The sequence below is a fragment of the Nasonia vitripennis genome, chromosome 3, assembly GCF_009193385.2.
Source record: "Nasonia vitripennis strain AsymCx chromosome 3, Nvit_psr_1.1, whole genome shotgun sequence".
Taxonomy (NCBI): domain Eukaryota; kingdom Metazoa; phylum Arthropoda; class Insecta; order Hymenoptera; family Pteromalidae; genus Nasonia; species Nasonia vitripennis.
This window is the reverse complement of record NC_045759.1, coordinates 17,087,277-17,096,255: the sequence shown is the minus strand read 5'-3', so window position 1 is coordinate 17,096,255 and position 8,979 is coordinate 17,087,277. Positions and strand designations below refer to the sequence as shown.

At 44.0% G+C, this 8,979-nt stretch overlaps 1 protein-coding gene across 6 annotated transcripts in view; it reads right to left on the bottom strand.

The window, feature by feature from the left end:
* Positions 1-375: 375 nt before the first annotated feature.
* The window catches only part of LOC100122542 (neo-calmodulin), a 113,773-nt gene continuing 105,169 nt past the window's right edge, over positions 376-8,979 (bottom strand). For all 6 annotated transcript variants that reach the window (XM_031927772.2, XM_016984478.3, XM_016984476.2 and 3 more), the window contains 5 exons: positions 8,363-8,396; positions 5,679-5,780; positions 4,556-4,691; positions 4,253-4,401; positions 376-1,549 (listed from right to left, as the gene is read on the bottom strand). In XM_031927772.2, coding sequence (XP_031783632.1) covers positions 1,518-1,549; positions 4,253-4,401; positions 4,556-4,691; positions 5,679-5,780; positions 8,363-8,396 — 453 coding nt within the window. In that variant the 3' untranslated portion in view covers positions 376-1,517. The remainder of the gene's footprint in view (positions 1,550-4,252; positions 4,402-4,555; positions 4,692-5,678; positions 5,781-8,362; positions 8,397-8,979) is intronic.

Below are 8,979 nucleotides of genomic sequence, written 5' to 3'. Positions count from 1 at the left end.
TTTATTAAACACACTTAATCGTACGTGACTATAATCTCGGTATATCAATATTAATAGTTGAGTAATGTCTGCGCGCTTGCGATTGTGTGGATCGATTCATCATGACCATAACTGTGTGTGTGTGTATATATATATTTTATATATATATATATATATATATATATATATATATATATATGTATATATATATATATATATATATATATATATATATATATATATATATATATATATATATATATATATATATACATATATACACACGTAACAGCTAATTTTTCGAATTATTTAGCGACATGTGCGCCATTATTAAGTTTCTCTCAATGTAGCAATATCAGAAGAGTGTATATAAGCTTTTTTCCTCAAACTTTTTTCTCGCTTTCGCTTTTCACTTTTTGTTTCCTACATATTTTTCGTCTCGTAATATCGTAAAATCGCTAATCGAAGCTCTGTTGATTGTTTCAGGAGCGACCAATAGTGTCGTCGTCTTTCTCGTATCGTTAAAGTCGTAGAGGTCTCACGTTTCTCTAAACTCAAGAGTCGATCGAAACTTTCGCGTATCCCGTCGCGCTGATATTCCGTGTGATCCAAGTGTCCCGTATAATATGAAATCGCAATTGAAGGTATACAAGCCTTTGCCTACATTACTCCCGTGTGAGTGACGATAATGATGTACAGAGCAGTTAATCGTAGAAAAGATAAAATGAAAAAATCCTTTACGTAATTATTGTATACGTATATTATATTAAATTCGTTAAAAAATCGTGCGGTATAATAAAAGTATACAATTCATGTAACGTGCTTGTCGACAGTATGTTTATGTTAAAACGATAAAACGAAAGGTGTATACTCGCAACGATCTTTCGAAGTCATACAAAAACGCTCAATATACATGCACCTCGTGCATCGCTTCGATATACAGTGAGGCGTATAACGATATCGCATATAACAGCTCCAAATCGATCGGTATACAAAGCAAACGAAGTAAACTAAAATCCAAGAAGGTATATCACCTCGCTTCGCACATCATAATGCGAGCATCATATTGAATACAGTGTCGCTGTAAGAGTATATGATTTGTTGCTTTCGGCATATATCCTAATAAGCCAATAACGGGCTTTTCCTTACATAAGTATGTATCCTCTTCAATTCACGAGCACATCAAACAGCAGATCGGATAATTGCCTTCTCGCGCGCGTATATAATATAACGCTCTAAACGAGTGTTTAGTGTGTGTAGAATCGTGTGGCGGACTCGCACGACCGCCGCGGGAATCCGTATCGAAGCGTCGATCACTTTGTTCCTGCCTTGCGTTTACGTTTACGAACCTAAATTGAGGAACTTGACAGTATAGACTTCTCCGCATCATCACCGTTGTCTCTTCGCTCGCGCCGTGTGATCATCTTCCGGTAGTGCCGTTTTCGTTTTCATCCCTCGTATTATCACTTCGGCTTCTCCTATCGCAGCTCGTCTTCTTCCGCAGCATCGACTCGTGGCGCAGTCGCTGCGCGAGCGAACTAATTCTTCGACGTCAGGATTGTCACGAACTCTGAAAATGGCCAAAGAGAGAAAGAGAGATCGAGATTAATGATCATCCTTTGTGTCCCTATAGTTATAACTATATGCTATGCTCGAGTGTGTTCATGCGCGCGACGGCTTAGCTAAGTTAACGGGATTATTTTTAAAAGCGAGATTTGACCCAGTTTTGCCGCAGCGAACACAAGCAGCGATTATTAACCGAAAGCTACGGGAGAGAGCTAGAGTCGAGGCGGCTTTGAATGTCGCGTTCGCGCGAGGAGAGGAGAAAGACTCTTGCATCTCCGCGCGCAGTCGTCGTCGGGTCGATATTTCGCGAGAATGGCGAGGAGAACGCGGGCAGGAGAGGGAGATGGAAAGAATCGAGGATTAATAGTTACGATCCGCTGAATTTCAAGCGTGCGTCCCCTCGAGTTTTTTGAGACGCTCTGGAATTCCGAGCGCGGAAAACGACGCTTTTCGACGATTGATTTATGCATAACGTGCCTGTCCTGTGCATCGTCGGCTCTGCACTTTTTGTCTTTGCATTCGAACGCTATCTGTCTCTCGCTGACTGCGAGAATTTCGCCGCGAAATTATTCATACCGTTATGTTTTTTATTTTTAGCGGGAGCCGCGCTTTGAGGAAGAATTGCGTCGCAAAGTAAACAAGCCGCGCATTGTTACACGCGTGCTTCGCTGTGTCGAAAAAATAAAGAAAGCTTCAACAATGAAAGGTAAAGCTTGCGACTCTGTGGAAAGCGAGAGAGGGGGGAATTTTCAAGCGAAAAACTCTGTCCGCGAAATATGTCAGGGACAATTTGAGAAGTAGCCATGATGAAGAGAGACATTGTGCAAGGGTGTGCGGAATACAAAAGAGGCTTTCCTCTCGTTTAAGTAGTTACCGAACCAGAGATGGGATACTTTATGCTTGAAATTGAAGAAGCGTTTTTAGATCCTCGACTGCTTGCGTGCTTTGAAAAATAAAGTTTATTGCTTTTTTGAAGTCCCAAGAAAATTTCCGTTGAAGCAGCACAAAGTACGCGTGCATAAACTATAAAGATATGTTAACCGGATTTCGAGTCCATCATTCATGCAGCGGACTTTCAACCCAGAGCGTTTGCACTCGTCTTGTGCCGATAAAACGGAGCTTCGCGATATTCCGCATTATTTTTCCGCCTACTTGAATCTCATAAAAATGATATGAAGCAAGACGCAGAGACGACGTAGATTTACACATAGAGTGCGGAAAAATGCACATAATAAGGATGAAGAAAAACAGAGAGGGAGAGACCTCGCGGGCATAGCCGATTATCCGCGGCCAAAGTGCTGCGTGCAATGGTTATGACGCGGCAATAAAGCAAAATAAAAATGCGCGCGTTTTAAGCCAATGACTCTCATCGCCCTTAATATCGCAGCTCGGTTGGCATAAATATCAGCCAGCCTCAAGAAAACGAGATTCCACGAGGCGGCCCACTTTCGCCCCCCCCCCCCCCCCCCCCCTATAGACGTATAACTCATCTAAGTAGTTTGGCTGTCGAAAATCCTTGCCGGCGTGGGGAGCTTTTTATTAATTTTTTCGCGAGCTTGCACGAAAAGAAGTTTCGCCGATCAAAGTCACGCCGTATACCTTTAGACCCCTGATTTCCTACTGTGAGTCAGTGGGTAATGGTGTAAGGGGGTATTGCCGATAGGCAAGAAAGTGTATGTGCAGAGCGGCATATGCAGACGTATGGGGATCGTGAAAGCTTTCCAGAGCTTTGAGTTTGAAAGTCGATTTTACAGCTAGTGCTCTGCAGGATTTGGAGCAGAAATCAATATCAATTTGTTGAAATCAATAAAATTAGTTAGCTGAGAGAGCAGTTTTAACATTGCTGGTTTATGATGGATAGAATTTTAATCGGTTTCAAACTTTAAATAAAACCAAAACTTTGAATAGTTCAAAGAATGATATCGTCGCTCCACATGAATTTAAAACAAAGAGATAAAAAAAAACAATTCATATTGGATAGATTTTTCCTCGCTAGCACCGTATAATAGATCATAGAAGCTCTGTACCAAAAGGCAAACGAAAAATAATTACACCCATCAGAAGTCGTACAAAAACATACCGTTATACGTTACTTGAAACTCTAAAATAGCGAGCGGCGCTATACTGCATAGCAGAGAAATATCTCCTGTTCAAAGAGTAATATTATCTCTTCGAAAAAAAGCCGATATCAAAGGATAGCCCATCCGCTTTGCGTTCTCTGCTCCAACGCAAAAAAAAAAATGTCCCGATACTCTTGGGCAGTCACACGCCACGTGAGCTTGTCCGATTCATCGATCGCGGTACCTAATTAGCCACGTGGGAAAAGAACACTCGTGCGCGCAGGCTAAACGTACTGCACTGTGCAAGCTAAGGCAAGAAGTTCATTAAGTCTCAAGCGAGCGAGCGAGCGCCAAGCCAGCGCTCGTTTAATCGAGCTATTAATTTTACCTCCGGCCTCGTGTACGAACTTCCCGACAGCGCCATTTTTACTCGAGTGCAAGCTCGCCCTTCTCGAATTCCAATTTTCCTGGCGCGGCGTACCACCGACCGATTGAGCGTAACGTTTCATTATGGCCCCGCGCCCCTTTGTATTTATAAGGTCGAAGTTCTCGAACGTGCTTGGAAATTCGAGTTTCGGCGATTTTACGGCTTTGTTTGTTGCAGTTCGCGCGGACGATTGTTGGTTCTTCTATATATGAAAGCTCACCTTCGTAGTTCACCATCCCGTCTCCGTCCAAGTCTGCTTCCTTGATCATGTCGTCCACCTCTTCCTCGGACAGCTTCTCACCGAGATTCGTCATGACGTGTCGCAGTTCCACCGACGATATCAAGCCGTCGTTGTTTTTATCGAATACTCTGCGAAGAATACAACGATTTTGGTTTATCCGATAACCGTGAAAACTGTTAGAGAAATCACGAAATGTCGAGTGATGCAATCATTCGATTCAGCAGAGAGGCTCGCTGACCCTGTTTAGACTAGATCGATTGTATAATATACACTTGAGCAAACCTGAAAGCCTCGCGCAGTTCATCCTCGCCCTCGGCTCCCTTCATTTTCTTCGACATCATTTGTAGGAACTCGTTGAATTCGATTGTGCCGTTGCCATCCTGATCGACTTCGTTCACCATATCTCGTAATTCCGTCTCTGAAAGCGGCAACATACATGTTAGAGCTCTCTTTTTTCCGCTTTCCGTCATTAAAACAATTAGCGTCGTCAGACTTGGATCAGGAATGCTTTTATCGGAACTAAGATAACCCGTTTTAATGAAGTTCGAACAATAGCGTAGCATTGGCATCGTTATATGCGCGTGCGGCTTATTTTTCACTCCTGAAAGTGAGAAGATATACGAGAAAGCACGCGAGAAGTGTTTTCCTACGGCTCGGTTTTATTCTCATCCGGTATAAGAGGGATTTGAAAGCACCAAAGGATAGGAAGGCTTTCAAAATCGCCACTAACAGCGCTGATGCTCGGACTCTCTCGTACAGCTCTATATTGCGCGCTGTGGATCGCAATATTCCAGGACGAGCTTTCGGAGTGCGCGCGAGCGCGGGCTTTTCGTTTCCGCGAACTGTTCAGCGCGAGCGCGTACAGTCGCCCCTGCATAGATTCGAATAACCGTGAGAAACTTCCGTCGATGTTCCATTATGGATGCACTGGCGTTTCTAATTAACGGACCGCTGAATTGCAAATTAACGATTGATGATAGAGAGCGAGAGAGAGAGAGGGGGGGGGGGGACAGATACAACCCGGTCAGAGGCCAAGTTTAATAGCTAAATCGGGGGCGTATGACGGAGCTCGGCTATTTTATACGTATACACGTGTAGGTGTAAATCTAATGAAGTGTGACTGGGATTTTTCGAATTTCGCGTAAATTATAACGATACGCTTGATTGTCAATTTTCACGTGTGCGAGCTTTTTTTAAGAGCGATGCAATAAGCATTGTTTTCGTTCGATTGGCGGTCTCTGGAAGGATAAAAGAGAGAGAGGGGAGCTTGCGATACGAGCATCACAGTTTGAAATCTGAATGAAAAGTAAACTTTTTCCGATTCTTTCGTCGTTCGGGTTGACAAAAATGGATTTTTGAAAAGCTTCGAAACTTTGTCGCGTAGAGGTATAGGATTTTCACTCACCGGATGGTCTTTGTCCCAGTGAACGCATGACAACTCCCAGTTCAGCCATCGTGATGGTGCCGTCCTCGTCCTTGTCGAACAGCATGAAAGCTTCTTTGAATTCTGCACAGAAAATCGAAATTTCGATTTAGACAAAATTGTGTGATAAACTATTGCGTGTATGTATCGCCCCGATTACGCCGTATCGCCCAACAGACCCAAAAATGTATACTAATCCCACGTAGGATCCTTATACACGCATTTCAGCCGATATCCGGCGCCTACGTCCGGCAAATATGTATATACAGTCCAGCCGCAGTAAAGTCGTCGTGAGAATCGGGCAAACCGCCAGAACGCAACGGCGCGCCGCGCTTTTCTCAAATGCGCTCTTATAAATTCTCGATTCGGCACTTAAGCGTCGCGGCGCGCGTTGTGTCCTCACCCCCTTCGACACATAAATGTTTATACGCGAATCTCGGCCGCGCGAAACGAGGCTTTTAATGCTCTCTCCGATACACTCGTTTCTATATTCTCTCTCTGTCTCTGCTGTCCGCGCTTTTTTCGCTAGCCAGCGACGACGTGACGATTTTTATTGCGCCTAGAGCTCGTATCCCGTTCGACGTCGAACGATCGAGTGAAACGGATGCGAGACGACTCTCTTTTCCCGCTCTGTGTGTATGGGATTATGCCGAGTGACTTTGACGAGGGGATGTTTATAACGAGGATTTTATGTTTACGAGATCTTTTTTCCCGTGTGAATCTCGTGGAACGACTTTTTTTTTCGCTGAAAATGGCGTTGGAAGTTTGTGACACGCGGATGTATCGAATATTGCCAACGGTCTATTGGAAAAGTATCGACTCGGAGAGTCGTGCGAATTTACATACAGGCGTAATCTTTGTATGGACTCGTTTATGGAGGATGATTGTTATTGGGGTAAGCGGTTCTATAAAAATTGTACATAATGCTGTGCGGTTATAGAGTTCGTATGTAGGTTGAAACCACTATATACTCACGTACGAGGCCCATTTTTTCGTTTAATAGTCGCGGAAATTGCGCAGTTTGGCACGGGATAAGCAAAGTCCGCCATTCGAGAGAAATTCGTTAAGAGCGATCATCGTTAAATCGGGTTTATTGTGTACCATAAATAACATTATCACAATAAAACAGGCTCGCGGAAATAGCGATTCCATCAGAGTCTGAGAACGCGCGTAAAAGATCGCTATTTTTCGATGTTTGCTCCGATTCAGCTATATAGTTTCTGAAAATACAAATAAAAAAAAGAATCTTTTTCCCTCAGCTAATGCAGCGACGAAAACAAGCTACTAATATAAAAGCCTAAAAATTGCGCAGCTGTAAACACGACAACCAGCTTCATCTCGACAAAGTTTCGGAGTAGTACAGAGAGCATCAGTCTCTCTCTCTCAACTCTCGAGACACTAAAGTCTCCTCTCGAGTGAAAAGCTTGCAACGCGCTAGCGATATTATCATCATCAGTCCCGGCGCTATATATATATACATACATGCGCTACACAACTCGTTACGCGATTCTCCAGCAGCAGCAGCGAGCGCGTGAATTAAATTTCCAAATCTCGAGCGCGCTGACCTATATATATATATACGCGCTGAAGACTTAGCATTTCTCTATTATGGAAATGAAGCGAGGCGCTGCAGCGGTATATAATCATCGTTGAGCTTTAATGTGTGCGCGTGCGATGATGCGCGGAAAAGGTGAAGCTGCCGCAGTGATGGAGCGATAAGTGAAAATCCGCGCTCGTATTTACGGATATGCAAAGCACAGCTGCGAAGCTTCTGATAACGAGCTTGTGCTCGCCAGAGATAGAGCGGCTCCGAATGCTGACTCGAGAAAATCTCGCGCGTGATTTATAGGTGCAGTGGTCTGGCGCGTGGCTTTTCATTCTACGACGCTACGCGAGATTTTTCGTAGGACATTTTAATTTATTGCTTCGTTTACGCTCGCTGTTTATAAGGAGAGCTTTTACCTGTGTGTGTGTACACAGTCGCGATCGTTTATGCATCGAGTAACACGGTGAGTTTGATTTTATTCCATTAGCGATACAGCCGATTAATCCAATATGAAAATCCAATCCGAGAGAGCGGACATTGTCGAGCAGCAATTATCGCCGGCGTCCAAACAGTCGACCGATCGATGTGTACCAACCGCAGTTTGCTATACTTGCGACGAAACAAGCTGAAAAGAATAAACAATCCACACAACTCTGCGTCACATAGGTACAGAAAAAGCGTTTCATTCAGGCTCTCGTATACGGCATTTTTGTGAAAATTCAATGAAAATAAGGCCGCAAGCTCAAGAACACTGTACTCCCTACACAACAAACAGCGCCGGCCCTCTCTCACTGTTCATTTCTCGGAGGAATCCAATTTCATTCTTGATCTTCGGCCAACTGCACTTCGAGCGTAGAATGGAAAAACGCATATGCATTCGCCGCAATTGAAATCTATAACGGCCCTCTCCCCCTTCTTGTATAATTTTTTCCGGTTCAGTTTTCAAGGTTGTCGTAGAGATACACGATACGCTCTCCCTCGCTTGTACAGCCGCTTGGAATGGAGCGCGTAAATCTTGCGAATATTGAGACAATAAAGAGAGACGGAGAAAGAGAGAGAGAGAGAGAGAGAGAGAGAGAGAGAGAGAGAGAGAGAGAGAGACGTGTAAGGGGGAACTTACCCGCGACTTGGTCCTCCGTGAGCCCATACTCGGACTGCAACAATAAAGGAGAATGTGTATTAGTGACAGGCTTCGATGTAAAGCGATATGGTTAAAATATACTATCTGGTCGTAGTTCATCATCGTACTTTTTCATAAGAGGAGGATATGTAAGCGCTAGTAGAAATGGAACGGTTTTAGGCGGGTTTTTCGACGCAGCTGATGGCAAGTTGTCGTTTTCACTGTGTCGATAATAAAGGGACAACAACAAGTAATTATTAAGGGGTGAATTTCGTATGAAAATCGTATGTAATTCAATCTCGCACCAGTACAACGTATACCGAGCAAACGTTAATTTCATATCCGCAAGCTCCGCTCGAAACTCCATCGATCACTCACTCGTACTCCGAAGCATGATAATTTTCACCAAACATAAGACGTTACAATCCACACAACAAATAAACGGTCTAGCGCTACGTTTATCCTCTCCGCAGCAGCTGTCCGAGCGACTCCCTGGAATTCTAAACAAGAACAGCCCTGCATACGAGTACACATACGCTCGACGTCGTCGCACTGATCACACACGCGCGCGCATACGTATATACAGCTCTCACCGCACAGTAGAAATAACCCAACCT